At 46.2% G+C, this 18193-nt stretch overlaps 1 protein-coding gene across 2 annotated transcripts; it reads left to right on the forward strand.

Annotated features, from left to right (window-relative positions):
* Positions 1 to 3870, forward strand: Iqcf1 (IQ motif containing F1). Of its 2 annotated transcripts, NM_001109361.1 has the most exons (3): positions 1374 to 1423; positions 1802 to 1906; positions 3423 to 3869. In NM_001109361.1, the coding sequence occupies exons 1-3, from the start codon at positions 1421 to 1423 to the stop codon at positions 3861 to 3863; spliced, it is 549 nt and encodes a 182-aa protein (NP_001102831.1). In that variant the 5' UTR covers positions 1374 to 1420; the 3' UTR covers positions 3864 to 3869. The 2 variants fall into 2 exon arrangements, with proteins under 2 accessions (XP_006243900.1, NP_001102831.1); XM_006243838.5 differs by lacking the exon at positions 1802 to 1906 and having other exon boundaries at positions 1 to 1423; positions 3423 to 3870.
* The last annotated feature ends 14323 nt before the right edge of the window (positions 3871 to 18193 follow it).

The raw sequence follows: 18193 nt of genomic DNA on the forward strand, positions 1-18193 counted from the left end.
GATTCCATTACAGATGGTTGAGAGCCACCATGTGGTTGCTGGGAATTGAACTCAGGACCTCTGGAAGAGCAGTCTCTTACCTGCTAAGCCATTTCTCCAGCCAACTTACCTCTTTAAAGGTCTTTTTAAAGGCAGAGGCAGGCGGATCTCTGAGTTCAAGGTCAACCTGGTCTACTGACAGGGCTACCTGGAGAAACCCTGTCTGGAAAGTCCAAAAAAGTTTAGTTTAAATGACCCCCCCCTCTCTTCCCCCCTCCCCCCTCTCTCTGTATGTGTGTGATTTGAGAGGTAAAAAAAAAATTGTCACAAAATCCTGTCCCCTACCCTTTCCAAATAGAGGCTAAGCATCTTTCTGTAACCTATGCCCACATCCTGCCTTCCGTAGCTCCCTCACCTGTTAACTTCACACTGACACATCTATCCTCACGACATGACCCCCTCCCTTCAGTATGCTCCCCTACTCTATACTAAACATGCACAGTCTGCAAGGACTACCCAGTGACTCCTGGGAGCATGAATCCGAATGAACTCCAGGCCTCAGGCTGCCAAGATGGGTCTTTGGGAGGTGGGAAGGGCAGCTGAAAGGGCTCCCCTTGTGTAGGTGCTGTCTCTCACTGTCGGGTTGCATCCCTGTCATCTCTAAGGGCAGAAGAAAGAACGCTCAACCCAGAACTGAGACGGGGCTAGGCTGGTTCTTGGGGTCTCCTGGGCGCTGGATGGGTGGGTGAGGTATGTTGGCCATCCAGTGCCTCTGTCCTCACCAGTGGTTGTGTAAATGCTTCGCCTCCCTTGCGTTCATGTTCAGATCCATGTATCATTGTTCTTATATTGCTCAGATGTAGCCAGTGATCTGAGGTTTCTTTACTTACAGATGTATCCAGGTAAGATCAACTCATTTTTACCTTTTGAGACTCTGAGCTAGCTTTGACCCCAGAGCAATCCTCCTGACTCAGCTTCCTGAGTGCTGGAATTATAGGCCACTATGTCTGACTTAACTTACTGCTTTTTGATATATAGTATTTGAAGGTATAAGCAGTCTATGGCCAAACCACCCTGAATGTGCCCCATCTTGTCTAAAGGTATGTGCAGACTATAAATCATGAAATAAATCATTGATTACTCAAAAATGTGAACGAAGTGTTATCAATGGTTCATTGTACACCTTTACAGCAATGATTCCAGTGATTCTGGTGATTCTGGCCTTGAAGCCAGGGTTCTGGTTATTTATGGCAGAAAAAGACCAAACAAGCAAACAGGCATCACTTTGCCTTCTCCTTGGGAGTGACCCAACTGCTGCCTGAGTCACAGCCACCCTTATGACATCATGGGCCACCCCCCTCTGCTTCCTGCTCATGCCAACGCTGGAGCAGCACAGACCTGAGGGGATTTGAACCATCTACACCCAATCCATGCGTGAACAATGGTGAGCAAGAGAGGGCAGACACATTATGCTTGTATGTCCCCATAGGTCTCCCGATGAGGGGACCCTCTGATTCCTGAGTCTAGAAAGGGAGTAGCTGTGTGGTGGTGCCACTCACCTTTAATTCCAGCACTCGGGAGGCAGAGGCAGAGGCAGAGGCAGAGGCAGAGGCAGAGGCAGGCAAATCTCTGAACTTGAGGTCAGCCTGGTCTACAGAGCGAGTTCCAGAACAGCCAGGGCTACACAGAGAAACCCTGGCTCACAAAATGTAATGGGAAATGAGAGAGTCTGGGGGAGCTCTGGAAGTCAGGGATGTGTGGGTACAGACCAGTGAGGGGAGATGGCAGCCCCACCCTTGACTTCCCCAATTGCTGAGCACAGGATGAGGAGCAGCAGAAGCCTGAAGAACTTAATGCACCCACTGATGATGATCCTCAGGAGAAGCAGGAGCCAGCTGATCTGTCCTCAGAAACAGAGAAGGCAGAGGTAGGAGGAGATTGGGCCTCGGTATCTCCTCCAGCCCTTGTCCTTTGCATGGTCCAGAGCTCAGAGCTGGGGCAAACAATTCCTTACCACCACTCTCTCCCATTTCATTTTTGGGCTGAAACTCTGGTTCAGAAGTGGAAAGCAGACAATGTTAGCATGAAGCTGGAAACCTGACAGCTCAGACCAAGGGACTGGGGCTGACTCAGGGAACAGGTCTATGGAATAGAATAGCTAAGATGTTGGGAAGTTGGCTTAGAATTGCGTGTGTGTGTTTACCCTTCTGCACATATGTCTGCCTGTTAATTAAGATGAGAAGTGTGAAAATCATCAGGTAATCATGGGAGGCTGAGACACTTAGGAGAGAGGTTGAGGCCAGCAAAAATTCCATAGACCCAACACATATACACACACGCACACACACACACATATGCACACATACATATATACACACACACACTCATATACACACATTCATATACACATTCACACATATATGCACACATACACACTTACACTCACATGCTCACACATATACACACATGCACACATATACATACACACACTCATACACATACACACTCATACACACATTCACATACACACACATACATATACACATACACTCACACACATACACACATACACACAGATGCTCACATGCATACACACGTGTACACATACACATATACACACTCATACACACTCATACACTCATATATACACATACTCATACAATCACATTCACACACATACATCTACACACATCCACACTCACACACACATACACACACATAGATTCACACACACACATACACACATACACACACATAGATTCACACACACACACACACACACACACACACACACACCACACGCAATGGGGGCAGGGTGGGAAGAGAAGACGAGACAGAGAATGAGGAAGAGAAGATTGGGCTGTATGAGTTGAAAGAAACATCACGTGAGGGGTTGGGGATTTAGCTCAGTGGTAGGGCGCTTGCTAAGCGCAAGGCCCTGGGTTTGGTCCCCAGCTCTGAAAAGAAAGAAAAGAAAAGAAAAGAAAAAGAAAAAGAAACATAACATGAGGGCTCAACAAGTGAGGGGAAGGTCGAGGACTAGGGGAGAGTCAAAAGGGACAAATGAACAAGAGGCCCTAGAAGGTTCTAATCGCAAGGGACCTGGTAGGTGGGCAGACTCAGCCTGGCATAACCACTTCATGTGCATAGGGTCACAGGTTTTGCTCTCAGCCTGCCAACCTAGTCTATGGGAAAGCTGGAACGTCAGGGCTGAGACTCAAGGAACACGTCGAGCTGCTAGTGGCCTGAAGCTAGAGGGTGAAGGACAGAGGCAGGACACCAACCCAGTCTTCTAGTCCCAGCCAGTGGCCTGACCAAAGCTATGAATTTCAGGGAAGAAGGGAAAGGCAGTGATTGACAGGGAATCAGGGCCCTTCTCAGCATCTCCTTGTGCTGAGGTAGATGAGGAAACTCAATGAGCATTCCCTCTTTTTCTTTGCAAGTCCCAAAAAGACCAGGAGCTTTCTGAAAAGGCCCAAGCTGTAAAGATCCAAGCTTGGTGGCGCGGCACCCTGGTACGTCGGGGGCTGTTGCACGCGGCCCTCAGAGCCTGGATCATTCAATGCTGGTGGCGGCTGATACTGACAAGGATTATGGAGAAGAGGCGGCAGTCTGTGCTGGACACCTTCCAACAGGAGCAGTGGGCAGTCGTCAGGTTGCAGGCCTGGATCCGCATGTGGCGCATCCGCAGGCGGTACTGCCGGTTGCTCAAGGCTGTCCGGACCATCCAGTCCTACTGGAGGTGCCATGTTTGCTCTTCACGGGGTGTCATCAAGGGCCAATACCGAATTTCGGCCAGCCAGATGCATCTTGAGCTGGAGGTCTTGCTGGATTCAGGGCCTTGTATTGTGACCGAATGTATTCCCCTCCCAATAAAGCAATGAGGTGGTAGATTCATGTGGAGTTTCTGTCTAACGAATATTCCGGGAGGACATGATGGGAAAGTCTTGGCATTTTGTTTACTAGCTCCGGGGAAGTGGCAACCCTAGGTCCTTGTGTCTTTGCTGGACTGGCTTTTCATCTCCATCCTCAGCTTTGAGTCTAACTTGATACCTAAACTGGACGCTCTTCCTCTTCCTCCTCATCTTCCTCCTCCTCCTCCTCCTTTTTTTTTTTTAAATTTTTTGAGATAGGGGTTCTCTATGTAACTCTGGCTATCCTGGAACTCTGTAAACCAGGCTATCCCCAAACTCAGAGATCCATTGGCCTCTGACTCCCCCGTGCTGGGATTAATGTGTTACCCCTCCCAGCCACACCGGATTTTTTAAAAAAAAGATTTATTTATTTATTACATATGAGTACACTGTAGCTGTCTTCAGACACACCAGAAGAGGGCATCAGATCCCATTACAGGTGGTTGTGAGCCACCATGTGGTTGCTGGGAATTGAGCTCAGGACCTCTGGAAGAGCAGTCAGTGCTCTTAACCACTGAGCCATCTCTCCAGCCCCACAACAGATTTTTATTCCCATTTTCTCTTGAGCCCCCCAAGGAGACTAGGTTCACCTCTTCTCCACATCTGGCTATTGTGGGAGATTCTACAGTGTGAGTGGCCAGACCTCAGGTGATTAAGAGCTGAGGAAGTTCTAGCTCTGTTTTCCTCTGTAAGTGGTGATTCTGCCAGAGCTAGGCTTTCTGAACGACTCTTCCTATGACATGTTGTCCACAGGGTGGGATTAGGGTTAGGTAGTGGTTAAGATCAAGAGGTAGCTCAGAGGGGTTGGGGATTTAGCTCCGTGGTAGAGCGCTTGCCTAGCAAGCACAAGGCCCTGGGTTCGGTCCCCAGCTCCGAAAAAAAAAAAAAAAAAAAAAAAAGAAAGAAAGAAAAGAAAAAAGAAAAAAAAAAGAGGTAGCTCAGGCTAGGAGGCCCCTCTTCCTGTCTGGATATTGCTATCCCCAACATACTTACAGAAAGGGAGGGTCTCTGAGCTCTAGGTCTTTCCATATAAGACTGCCTCGTCCTGCGTCTGTTCAGAGCCTTGGTGTCTTAGACCCACACTGACTTCTCCGTTCTTGCCTTCCTGTGTCGCACATTCGGTGTCTCAGGGTAAGATACCCTGAGCCTGGGTCAGATCCTTGGCTCTGCCTCTCACTGTCACTTGGCCATGTCACTTCTTTCTGAGCCTCAGCTTCCTGAGCTGGGCCTTAAGCACCACATTTTAGGGCTGAAGGTCAGGTACATATTTTTGTCTCTTGCAAGCATCTCATTGTATACCTTAAACATACACATTGTTAATTACATCTCAATAGAGAGCTACAAGGTAATCAGTGTCAGTAACAAAGATACAGACTTTACAGACTGGTGCTTGTTAAAAAAAACAGTAGCCAATGTTGACCAGTTGTAGCAAATCCAAAGAGATAGTGGTACATTCTTGTGATCTCAGCACTTCAGAGGGAGAGGCAAGAGGATTGCTGCAAGTTCAAGGCCAGCCCAACCTACGTGGCAGACAGAGCTCTGTAGCAAAACTCTGTGTCAAAGCAAAAAAAAAAAAAAAATTCCCGGCCTTCTCTGTGGACAGTCTGGAAACATATTTGTGCCAGCGCGCACAGGCGCAGCTGAGCTGACTTCTGTTTTTTTGGTTTTTTTTTTTTTTTTTTTTTTTTTTTTTTTTTTTTTTTGCCTTTCAAGACAGGGCTTCTCTGTGTAGTCCTGGTTGTCTCATCTTGATTTGGAGACCAGGCTGGCCTCCAACAGCTGTCTCTGCCACCCAAGTGGTAGAATTAAAGGCGTGTGTCATCACATCCGGTGCTGCTTGCTTCTGTACCTACACTGGAATTGTATGAGACCTTCAATCCCACTGTAAACTCAGGTCATTCTATGACTCCCCTACCAAATTACTCTTTTTTTTCTTTTCTTTTCTTTTTTTTTTTCAGAGTTGAGGACCGAATGCAGGGCCTTGTGCTTGCTGGGCAAGCGCTCTTCCACTGAGCTAAATCCCCAACCCCTCAAATTACTCTTTTTTTTTAAAAACAAAAAGAATTTTTAAAAATCATGTGTTGTGGTTATGTCTGTGTGAGGGTATGTGCAGGTGTGTACAGGTGTCTGTGGAAGCCAAAAGAGGCTCTTGGGTCTCCTGGAACCTGGGCCATATGTGGTCATGACCCATCAGGAATGGCTGCTGTGAACTGAACTCAGGCCCTCTTCTAAGAGCAGCAAACGCTTTTAACCACTGAGCCGTCTCTGCAGCCCCATATCTCTAACTCCTTTTTTTTTTTTTTTTTTTTTTCCGGAGCTGGGGACCGAACCCAGGGCCTTACGCTTGCTAGGCAAGCGCTCTAACCACTGAGCTAAATCCCCAACCCCTTAACTCCTAATTCTCAGTTGGAGATGACTTCTGGTTCCCACAATTGGAAACAAATGGGATCTTCCTTGTGGTGACAAGACAGTGACTGATGCCAGTGTCCCTTCTGCACAGACCTGCCCCTACCCTGCCTGAGTAGTGGCAGACCCTCTCGTTGACTCTTGGCCTCCCTGCACTTTGAGTGGCTCAGGCTTCTGCTCAGTCAGAGCCCCATTTCTCTGCAGAGACACTGCTCATCCAGCTGGGGCCGGAAATGTGACACTCAAGTTCTGACTTCTCCAGAGCACAGATGCCCTTCCCCAGCCCACTGAGCATGCTTTACTTCAGTGATGACACTGAAATTTGTAGAGTAAATCCCTGGGGGGGGCGGGGGTTGATCTGGCAGCCCCAACAAGCTAGGCTTGGTCACCCATCTCCAGGATGCCAATTAAAGGGATAAGAAATGGCGAAAAATAGAAGACTGATTAAGTCAACATGACTGCAGTGCAAAGAGAAACAAATTAAGGGACCCAGAGACTGCAAGTCCATTTTGGGTGAGCTGAAATCAACTTTGGGTTTAAGTAGTACTGGGACAAGAAATGGAGGTAGGCATCATTAAGCATGGTCTAGGTGTGGGCTCCTTAATCCTGTCTCAGTTCTGGTCCTTGCAAGACTCTCTACAGAAGTCCTTCTTGCTTAAGGGGACAAAGTGGCTCTTAGGGATGGTCACTTGGGGCTCTGGGGTGCAGCCTTGTTCTCAAAGACAACAGCCATCATCTGGTGTGGTCTCTGTCTTGGAGGTTTGGCAGCTTATGGAGTTTAAGGTGACTGCATGCTTAGGTCAGACTTATTTCTGTGCCTTGAAGGGGATGAGATAGTTCAGCTACTCCTTGGGTGATTAACAGTTGACCTGCAGAGGTCTCCAGGTGACCTAAAGGGAAGGAGACAGACAGGAAATGAAGGTGAACATGCCAGGCTTTTGTTTTGTATTTATTATAGTTACCTTGTGGGCCCATGCGAGGGGTACATGCTTCTCGGAGCAGTTTCTACATGCATGTTTCGGTGATAGGATCTTGGACCCCTGTCTGCACCCCTCCTCCTGTAGCCTGGGTTTTCTGCTGGTTGTTTCTCCTATGGCGATGCCTTCCTTAAAGCACTTGCCATTCTCACTGGTTCTGAGCCTTGTGACTCCCTTCCTATTTCCATAACACCACCTACCTTGGCAACTTTCAGAGTTGTCCAGGAAAGGGCAGGGAAAAAGAAAAGAAAAAAAAAAGGACAAAGGAAAATTGAACAGTCAAGAGGCCGAATCAAATCACCTTCAGAAAAATAAGATGACGGGCTGAGTGCTTCAAGGCTTCACCCAAAACCTCAAGGAAACAACCACTCAGAGAAGCTGGAAAATGCCCATCAGACGACAGGCCGGCGTGCTGGGCACAGGCTCTGGTCTTCCTTTCTCTTCACACTTACAGGAGCAACAGGAAAATATACGTTAATCTCTGGGGCAGAACAGGTGGCTCAGTGGTTAAGAGTGTATACTGCTCTCACAGAGGATGAGTTCAGTTCCCAGTGCCCGTCTCTGATCTCCAGTCTTTATACACACCCCTCCCCCACATACAGCATGTGTATAACTATGAATAATACAAATAAATCCCTAATTGTACCTAAAAAACCAGGAAGGTACATAGAGTAGATAGCAATTATTAAAGAAGGCAAATGTGGAAAGTAGATCAATTTTAATCTATCTATCTATCTATCTATCTATCTATCTATCTATCTATCTATCTATCTATCTATCTATCGATCTATCTATCATCTATCTGGTATCACTATGTAGCCCAGGCTATCCTGATACTCATTATGTAGAGCAGGCTGGTCTTAAAATCACAGAGATCCACCTGCCTCTACTTCCCAAGCTCTGGGATTATAGGCACGAGCAGATCCAAGCTGTTTTAAACGTTTTGAGGAAGCCAAGAGAGGCCATGTAGGCCATCTGAGTGCAGAGGGGTCTACTGATCCAGAGGAGCAGCTAATTCTCCATGCTGCTGAAGAAGAGGGTCTGTCTCCAAGACGACCTGCAATTGGGCCCAAAGCCTGGTGAAATACTCTTGCTCATGGACACTGATATTCCATCTCCGTAATTTATAGAGTCAGGGGCGGGGTCCTCACTCATCAAAAGGCTAAGGTCGGGATCTAGGGACAATCAGAAAAATAATCACGTTTTTGGGGAGGCCAAGAACATGAGAAAGCATTGCTAATCCCACAGTAGATGTGTGATATTCAGGAGAGACTCGACTATAACGTAGAGAGATAATTTTTTTTTTCCGGAACTGGGGACTGAACTCAGGGCCTTGCACTTGCTAGGCAAGTGCTCTACCGCTGAGCTTAATCCCCAACCCCGAGATAATGTATTTTTTTTTCTTTTCTTTTTTTCGGAGCTGGGGACCGAACCCAGGACCTTGCGCTTGCTAGGCAAGCGCTCTACCACTGAGCTAAATCCCCAATCCCGAGATAATGTATTTTTGAAGCTGAGTGTGGTGGTGCACACCTTTAATCCCAGCACTCAGGAGGCAGAGGCAGGCAGATCTCTGAGTTCCAGGACAGCTAGGGCTACACAGAGAAACCTGTCATGAAAAACCAAGGGGAGGGGAGGCATGTTAAAAACAAACAAACAAAAAACAGGAACTTTTAGTTGGGGTAGTGGCAAACTTCTGTAAGTCTGCAGAATTTGGGAGGCTGAGACAGGAAAATTGTTTGAGGCAAACCTGAGTGAGCTATATATTGAAATGTTCTCTCAAAAACAGAACAAAAAACTTCAAAGCATGGTGCTGGAAAGAGGGCTCAGTGGTTAAGAGCACTGACTGCTCTTCCAGAGGTCCTGAGTTCAATTCCCAGCAACCACATGGTGGCTCACAACCATCTGTAATGGAATCTGATGCTCTCTTCTGGTGTGTCTGAAGACAGCTACAGTGTACTAATAAATAAAACAACACGTAAAATTCCTGGATTTTTAAAAAGATTGACTTTTATTTAATGTACGAATGCTCTGCTGCATATACATCTACAGGCCAGAAGAGGGCACCAGATCTCCTTCCAGATGCTTGTGAGCCATCGTGTGGTTGCTGGGAATTGAACTCAGGACCTCTGGAAAAACAGCCAGTGCTCTTAACCACTGGGCCATCTCACCAGCCTTGAAAGAGAAATTTAAGAGTGAAATGGATATCTTCAGTGGATGGAAGAGGTTGCGGCAGGCATGAAGTAATCATCCTCAAAGAGCCATTAGAAGGGAATGCAACAGACATTTAACTGCTGGGGTGAGCGACAGAGAAGGCACACCAAGTGTAGATTCAGGACTGGAACATTTGCCATGGAAGTCCTCCTTGGATTGCAGTCCGAAAGGGTAGAGAAATGCAAAGATCAGATAATCAAAATGGAACAGGAGAAGGAACAGTGCAGAGGTTCCAGCCATGGCTGAGTCCCCAAGAACGGAGAGAAGGGTGGAGCGTGGGCTCATTAAAGCACAGACAAGATTCCTAAAGGATTCAGTCACTGGTGCTCCACACTGGCTACAACACAGTGTCATAACCGATGAAGAGAAAATACTTAGTAGTTGAGAGGAAAAGAGATAAACAGGTTACCTATCCAGGGACCAAGTATCAGGGCGGCACGATGCTCTCAACATCAATGCTGGGTCGGGGAAGAGTATGGAGGGACCCCAGTGCTCTGAAAGAGGTCAAGGAGTGCTGAGCGACCCCCAAATATGTGTCTCATCTCTCTCTCTCTCTCTCTCTCTCTCTCTCTCTCTCTCTCTCTCTCCCTCTCTCTCCCCTTCCCCCTCTCTCCCTCTCTCTCCCTCTCCTCCCTCTCCCCCTCTCCCCCCTCTCTGTCTCCCTCTCCCTCCTCTCTCTCTGTCCCTGTGTCTCTCTCTTCCTCGCTCCCTCTGTCTCCCTCTCTCCCTCTCCCCTCGCTCTCCCTCTCCCTTTTCTTTCTCTCCCCCCTCTCCCCCTCCCTCCCCCTCCCTCTCCCTTCCTCCTCCCCCTCCCTCTCTGTCTCTCTCCCTCTTCCTCCTCTTTCTCCCTCTCCCTCCTCTCTCCCTCCTCTCTCTCTCTCTCTTTCTCTCTCTCTCTCTCTCTCTCTCTCTCCACACACACACACACACACACATATTTGACAAGGTCTCATGTAGTTCAAGACTAGCTGAAGATGATCTTTGTACTGGCTGGTTTTGTGTCAACTTGACTAATAAGCTAGAACCATAGAGAAAGGATTCTCAGTTGTGGAAATGCCTCCATGAGACCCAGCTGTTAGGCATTTTCTCAACTAGTGATCAATGGGGGCGGACCCAGCCCATTGTGAGTGGTGCTGTTCCTGAAATGGTGGCTTGGGTAGCAAGCCGGGAGAAGCAAGCCAGTAAGCAGCACCCTTCCTGGACCTTTGCATCAGTTCCTGCCTCCAGGTTCCTGCCCTGCTTGAGTTCCTATTCTGACTTCCTTTGGTGATGAACTGTGTTCCTCCCCAACTTGACTTTTGGTCACTGAGTTTTGACACAGCAATAGAAACACTAAGACAACCTTGAAATTAATCCTTCTGCACTCCCTCTCCCCTCGGTGCTGGGATTACAGGTGCACACCACCACACCTGACTTTTTAATGTCAGTTCTGGGAATACAGCTCAAGGCTTCATGCTTATGTAAGCAAACATTTTACTTCAGCTATCTCCCTAGCCAGTCTCTAACTGCATTTCTGGGGAGTTAACTCTAAGACAAAGGCAAACTCAGGAGTGTGATACAATAAGCAGTAAGATTCATTGCCACATCCAAACAGGATTTCTCTACATGCAGATTTTTATTAAACAGTGGTGCAATCTCAGACACAGGAGGTTGCTGGAGGCAGGGGAGAGTAAGGGGAGACTAGTCTATCCCCAGAATCCCCCTAACCCCAAGACAGGGTTTCTCTGTGTAGACCTGACTATCCTGGAGCTCACTTTGTAGACCAGGCTGCCTCAGTCTCACAGATCTGCTTGCCTCTGCCTCCCAAGTGCTGGGATTAAGTCTGTTTTGACTATTACACTTCTGCTGTGAGATTAGCAATACTTTCTCGTGTGTGTATATGAGCACGTGCATGCAGATACCTGCAAAGACAAGGGGAGGTTGGATCCCTGGAGCTAGAGGGACAGGCAGGTGTGAGCTGTCTGATGTGGGTTCTTTGGAAGAGCCTCAAGGGGTCTTTTTTTTTTTTTTTTTTTTTTTGGTTCTTTTTTTCGGAGCTGGGGACCGAACCCAGGGCCTTGCGCTTCCTAGGTAAGCGCTCTACCACTGAGCTAAATCCCCAGCCCCGCCTCAAGGGGTCTTAATTGCTGAGACCACTCTCTGGACCTAAGCAGACTTATAAAAAGGAAATTGCTTGAAGCAAAATTTTTATATAATTTTTTTAAAGATTTATTTACTTTTATGCATATAAGTACACTGTAGCTGTCTTCAGAAACACCAGAAAAGGGCATCAGATCCCATTACAAATGGTTGTGAGCTACCATGTGGTTGCTGGGAATTGAACTCAGGACCTCTGGAAGAGCAGTCAGTGCTCTTAACCACTGAGCCATCTCTCCAGCTCTTGAAGCATATTATTATATTGATGGAAAATTAACTAACATACCTTCATGTCAAGACCAAACAAAGATACTGCAAAAACACAAAATTACTAATGTACCTCATGAACACAGAAGGAAATAAAGGCCAATAAAATATTAGCAAATGCAACTTAACAGCATATACTAAATATAAAGTCTGTATTCTACCCTGTATGCCTATACATGCACCACAGCTAAGTAGGCTTTATATCAGATATACAATTTCAGTATTTGAAAAGCAATCATTGTAAGTTACTGTGATAGTTGACAACATTGAACTTGTGTGTGTAACTGAGGCCGAAAGTTCATGTTTCCTCATAATCGATTTTGAAGTTGGTTTATGCCTGTAAACCCAGAACTTGGATGATGGAGGCAGGAGACTCGAGAGCTCAAGGTCATTTTAGCTACAGAGCAAATTCAAGGCCCAATGAGCTTGACAAGACTCTTTCTAAAAAAGAAACAACAAACCCATGAAACTACAGGGAAAAAAAAAAGTCCATAGAAAATGCTTGTCTTGTGCCAGGAAGGATGGCACACCCCTGTAATCCCAGCCCTCAGAGGCAGAGGCTGGGGGATGTCTGAATTCAAGGTCAGCCTGTTCTACAGAGTGAGTTCCAGGACAGCCAGCGTTATACAGAGGAACCCTGTCTTTGAAAAGCAAGAAAACAAAAGAAAAAAAGAAAGAAAAAAATTAAAAGCTAATGCTTGTCTTTAATGAAATATTAATATTTTATCTTTGAAATTTTTTTCACAACATAGCTACTGTGTAAGATATTTGACCCTGCAAACGCCGATACACATCTATGAACATACCATACTGAGAATATTCATCACTCAGGAGAGTTACAGAGCTCTATTAGATTCCTCTCTTGATGTTTCCCTTAACTGTGTCATTGTATCATGGGTTGTCTCCATCTGGAACGTGGGCAGTTACTCTTCATTTGCTTGACAAATATATCTAGACATATGGAAATCATTCTCGTATCTGTATGAGAAGACTGACGAACCGCGGCTACTGTACCTATAATCTGAGCTCGAATATATTCGGTGCAGTATATTTGTGTACACGTGGATGGTCTTGCTTTGTCTCAATTTTCGATAATACAGGACGTACGCAGCGAAGCTTGACGCACTTGGGATTCAAAATTACTTCTTTCCATCATGACTTGGCTGGAGTACAAATGTTAGCTACAAGCACTGTGGTTTTGCTTTTTTTTTTTCCCCTTAAAGATTATTTTTATGTGCTTTAGTACATGAATGTACGAAGGTGCCAGATCCCCTGTAATGGGAGTTATAGACAGTTGTGGGCTGCCACGTGGGTGTTGGAATTAAACCTGGGTCCTCTGGAAGAACAGCCATTGTTCTTAACCACTGAACCATCTCTCTAGCTCCCATGTGTAGGCGTAATGTTACTGTGCATTGTGTAAAGACACGATGTTTATTCAAATGGTCTGTGTCCCCATATCTGGTTGCAATCCTTAGTCTGGGAATCTTCTTTCTCAATGTTATATAAACATTGCTCCCCAATTATTACTTGATTGGTCAGTAGAGCTAGCTGATCAGCCAATGACTGAGCAGGGAAGAGAATAGGGGAGGACTTCCTCCTAGGGGGGGGGGGCAGAAGAGACAGGAAGTGGGGGTTTGCCACAAGGACAGAGTCGAGGAGAGACCATTGTAGAAATACCTGAACCAGAGAAAGCCATAAAATGCAAGGAGCACGAGGAACTTGGCTGGAGGTAGCCAGGTTAGGTTAGCATAGAGGATTAGAGTAGAGTAATACTGCTCAGTTGTTGTGCCCTTAAAGCTTGTTACGAATCTCAATTATTTGGGAGCTATCTAGGATAAGAAGAAAACTGCAACACACACACACACACACACACACACACACGCACGCACGCACGCACGCACGCACGCATACACATGCGTGCGTGCCAGATCTCATCATAGATGGTTGTGAGCTACCATGTGGTTTCTGAGAATCGAACTCAGGACCTCTGGAAGAGCAGTCAGTGCTCTTAACGTCTGAGCCATCTCTCCAGCTGGGATTTGCTTCCCCCACCCCATGGTTTTACTTTTTAATTTTGGGTTTAATTCATCGAGAAACTCAAAGATCTGGGAGAAGGAAAAATAATTTTGCCTGCATGTATGCCTAAGCCTGGTGCTGGCAGAAAGCAAAAGACAGCACTGCATCCCCTGGAGCAGACTGCTGGGGATTGATCCTGGTCCATTGGAAGAATAGTTAGTACTCGTAACCGGTGAGTCATTTCTCTAGCCCTAGAGGAAAAACGCCTTAAGAAAGGAAGAAAAGGGGACTAGAGTACATGTGGCATGAAACAAGAAGGTCTCTGGGGAAGGAAGGGTCCAGCAGGAGTGGGGTGGAGGGCCTGGGGTGGTGAAGGAGAACTGACAAGATCGAAGACCTGCTGTGTGCATGCCTGTGGTCTTGTATTTGGGGAATAGAGGCAGGTTAATCAGGAATTCAAGGCCAGTCTCAGCTATATAGTGAGTTTAAGAGCAGCCTGGACTACACAAGATCTTGTCTCAAAACAAAAGAAACTTAAACAAGCAACCCCCATCCCTACCACAAGAAAACCAAGAACAGGACTGGAGCTCAGTTGAAAGAAAGCGCTTACCTAGGAAGCGCAAGGCCCTGGGTTTGGTCCCCAGCTCCGAAAAAAAGAACCAAAAAAAAAAAAAAAAAAAAAAAGCAGGTATCTGCAATCCCAGCATTTCCATGGGAGACAGAAGAATTTCCTAGAAGTTCATGGGTCAGGCAGGTAGGCACAAGTAAAGAGAGAACCGCCAGTCTTGTCCTCTGACCTCTCACAGGTGAGCCTGGACTCACACATCTGTCTCTGTCTCTGTCTCTCTCCTTTATCTCTGTCTCTGTCTCTCTATCTCTGTCTCTCTCTCTCTGTCTATCTCTCTGTCTCTCCGTCTCTTTCTCTCTCACACACATACATCCACACCCACCCATACACACACACACACACACACACACACACACACACACTGAAAGACCCCCGGAGTGGGGAGACCCTCACTCAAGTCTCGGGATGACGCAACCCCCCAAGAACTCACACAAGACCGTCCTTGTTGTAATCACATGAGGTTTATCGATAGCAACCAGTGCACTGGAGTCGAGACTCGTATCCCACGCAGGGGCAGTGGAGTTCGACCCCGAGAGGCTGGGAGAAGAGGTATTTAAAAGGAGAAACCACAACCCGAGGGGGCAGGGATGGCGTCATAGAATAACAGTGAAAAATCACAAGGAAGAACTCTGTCTGTTTCCTAGGAGAAGCTGTCTCCTACTTCTCAGATTGTTTAACTTCATGGTCCGCTAGTTCCTAGAAGTTGTTTCCTGCTTCTCAAGATTATTCTCTAAGATTTATGGTCAGCTAGTTTCTGGGAGAAAGCTGTTGAGCTGGCCAATGTAATTATCCATTCTATAGCCCTAGGAGAGGCTTCTTGGAACATACAATTCTGGGGCCTAACCTGTTTGTTTGTTTGTTTGTTTTTTCTGCTCTAAACTTTGTGTGTAGGGGGGCAACTTTAAAACTTTTATCTTTCAACACAGACTGAGACTGAATGGGGGAGACAGAGGCAAAGCGTAGATAGATCCACACTTTTGATCCCAGCACTTTAGAGACAGAGGTAGGTGGGTCTCTGAGTTTTGGGTCTTCCTGCTCTATGTAGCAAGTTCCAAGTCAGGCAGGGCTACCCAGTGAAACTCTGTTAAACAAAACAAAAGAAAACAAAACAAACAAGGGGCTGAAGAGATGGCTCAGTGGTTAAGAACACTGGCTGCTCTTCCAGAGGTCCTGGGTTCAATTTCCAGTACCTACATGGTGATTCACAAGTATCTATGACTGTAGGTTCATGGGAGGCCCTTTTGGTGTGCTGCGGTTGTATATGTAGAGAAAACACCCTTATACCCTGAGGGGGAAGATAGAGGGGAGGATATGTTTTTGTGAGATATGGAGGAAGGGTGTGCCTCCATGGATGGTATTGTAGAAAATAGAGTTTATTCAGGACATGGGGAGGGGAGTTGGGAGGGAAATAGAGGCAGAGAGAGAGAGAGAGAGAGAGAGAGAGAGAGAGAGAGAGAGGAGAAGTAAAGGAGCAGAGTAGAGGCCATCCATGAGCACATGGAGAGAGAAGGGGGAAGGGAATGAGGGAGTGGAGAAGGGAATGGAGAGAGGGAGGAAGGGGTGAGGAGACAGAGCAGGGGCAGGAAGGAAAGAGTAAGAATAAGAGAGAGATAAGAGAGAGGAGGGGGTTGGGGTTGGGGATTTAGCTCAGAGGTAGAGCGCTTGCCTAGGAAGCGCAAGGCCCTGGGTTCGGTCCCCAGCTTCGAAAAAAAAGAATCAAAAAAAAAAAAAAAAAAAAAAAAAAAAGAGAGAGAGGAGGGGGCAAGCAGCCCCTTCGGGCATACCTGGCTATTGCCAGGTAACTGTGGGGTGCAGCTTAGACAAAATGCTAACATACGCAAATAAATCTTTAAAAACCATGAAGCAAAACAACAAAAACCAAAGCAACCCCCTTAAATAAAAAACAAAGCAACAGCAAAATCCAATTAAACACCAACAACACAAGACGAGGAGCTCCCGAGGAATTATACCTAAGGTTGACTCACAGTTTCTTTTTCTCTTTTTAAAAGATTTATTTATTTATTTCATGGATCTGAGTACACTGTCACCGTCTTCAGGCACACCAGAAGAGGGCATTGGATCCCATTACAGATGGTTGTGAGCCACCATGTGGTTGCTGGGAATTGAACTCAGGACCTCTGGAAGAGCAGTCAGTGCTCTTAACCACTGAGCCATCTCTCCAGCCCTGACTCACAGTTTCTATACAGTCATGTCCACCTGATGTACACACATGCCCCCCCCCATGAAGTATGTATGAACATGTCAAAAGGAAACCCATTACTTTGCATTCTAATCTTATTTTCTTATATATTTTTATAACTTTTTTTTATAAAGATTTATTTATTTCATGTATGTGGGTACATTGTCACTGACTTCAGACACACCAGAAGAGGGTGGCAGATCCCATTACAGATGGTTGTGAGCCACCACGTGGTTGCTGGATATTGAATTTAGAACTTCTGGAAGAGCAGTCAGTGCTCTTAACCATTGAGCCATCTCTCCAGATCCACTCATGCTAATTTTAAAAAAATCCTAAATAAATAAATAAATAAATAAAAGTCTAAACAAACCAAAACTCCCACAAAGAAAAAGAAACACCACAAAGTCAGCAGAACACAGCTTTTCTTCAGGGCTGGTCAGTGTTTGATACTGTAACTGCAAATAGTGCTTCTCATTCAGAAAGTTGGAATCTTGGTTCAGTCAAAGATTCTTTTTTTTTTTTTTTCAGAGCTGGGGACCGAACCCAGGGCCTTGCGCTTGCTAGGCAAGCGCTCTACCACTGAGCTAAATCCCCAAACCCTGCCCAAGCCTTTCATAAGCCTGCCCCACCCCTGCCTTGCCCCTCCCCCCCTTTTTTCCCACTCCTATTTTCAATTCTATTAGGCTTATCACCTCTAGGAAGCGTCCATGTCAAGTGGTGCTGAGTTTATTTCCCCTTGACTTCCTCAACAGATATTCTCTCACGTTTTTGCTTCCTACATTCTATTTATAGAGGCTCATTCTCAGCCACTTCAAAGCTGGTGTTTGCCTTGTCAGTAACAGCAGCTGGTCTGTATTGGTTGTCTGTCAACTCATTAAGAGCCAAAGAAAGTTGCTTGAAAACACTCCCCTTGTTTGGAACTTGACTATTGATGTTTCCCCCTTGTGCCTTCAATTCTCCGAGAAGCTGTTTCCTTTGAAAGACTGATAATGGTCGATGTTTGCTTTCTCTGGACACATTTCTTCAGCGGCTGCAATCAAGTTGATTTAATTAAGCTCAGTCCCGGTAACAGCTTTCCTTGTTTGGTTAGCACATGAACAAGTTGGAAATTCGTTTTCTTTGCAATCCCGTCGTCACGTTTTAGTTTTGGGAAAAAAATTCTGCTGTGATGAGGTCTGCCCGCTGAACGTTCCCAACCTTTGTGCTCTCTGCTTTTCCCTGAGCTGGAAAGATGGTGGTTTGCTCCATCTATTAATACTGATTTATCTTTGTGTCTTTAAATCTCACCGTTAATTACTTTATATGTATGGATGTTTTGCCTGCATGTGTGTCTGTATATGACGTGCATGCAGTGCCCTTGGAGGCTAGAAGAGGGTGATGGATTGGAGTTATGGATGGTGGTGAGTCACCAGGTGGGTGCTGGGAATTGAACACAGGTCCTTTGGAAAAGCAGTCAGCG

Source organism: Rattus norvegicus, chromosome 8 (genome assembly GCF_036323735.1).
Source record: "Rattus norvegicus strain BN/NHsdMcwi chromosome 8, GRCr8, whole genome shotgun sequence".
In the NCBI taxonomy this organism is placed as follows: domain Eukaryota; kingdom Metazoa; phylum Chordata; class Mammalia; order Rodentia; family Muridae; genus Rattus; species Rattus norvegicus.

What these genes read in the sequence shown, in the direction of transcription:
- Iqcf1 (NM_001109361.1), top strand. An exon ending in CAGAAACAGAGAAGGCAGAG is followed by an intron (nt 1,907 to 3,422) that starts GTAGGAGGAGAT and finishes TTTCTTTGCAAG; the next exon opens with TCCCAAAAAGACCAGGAGCT.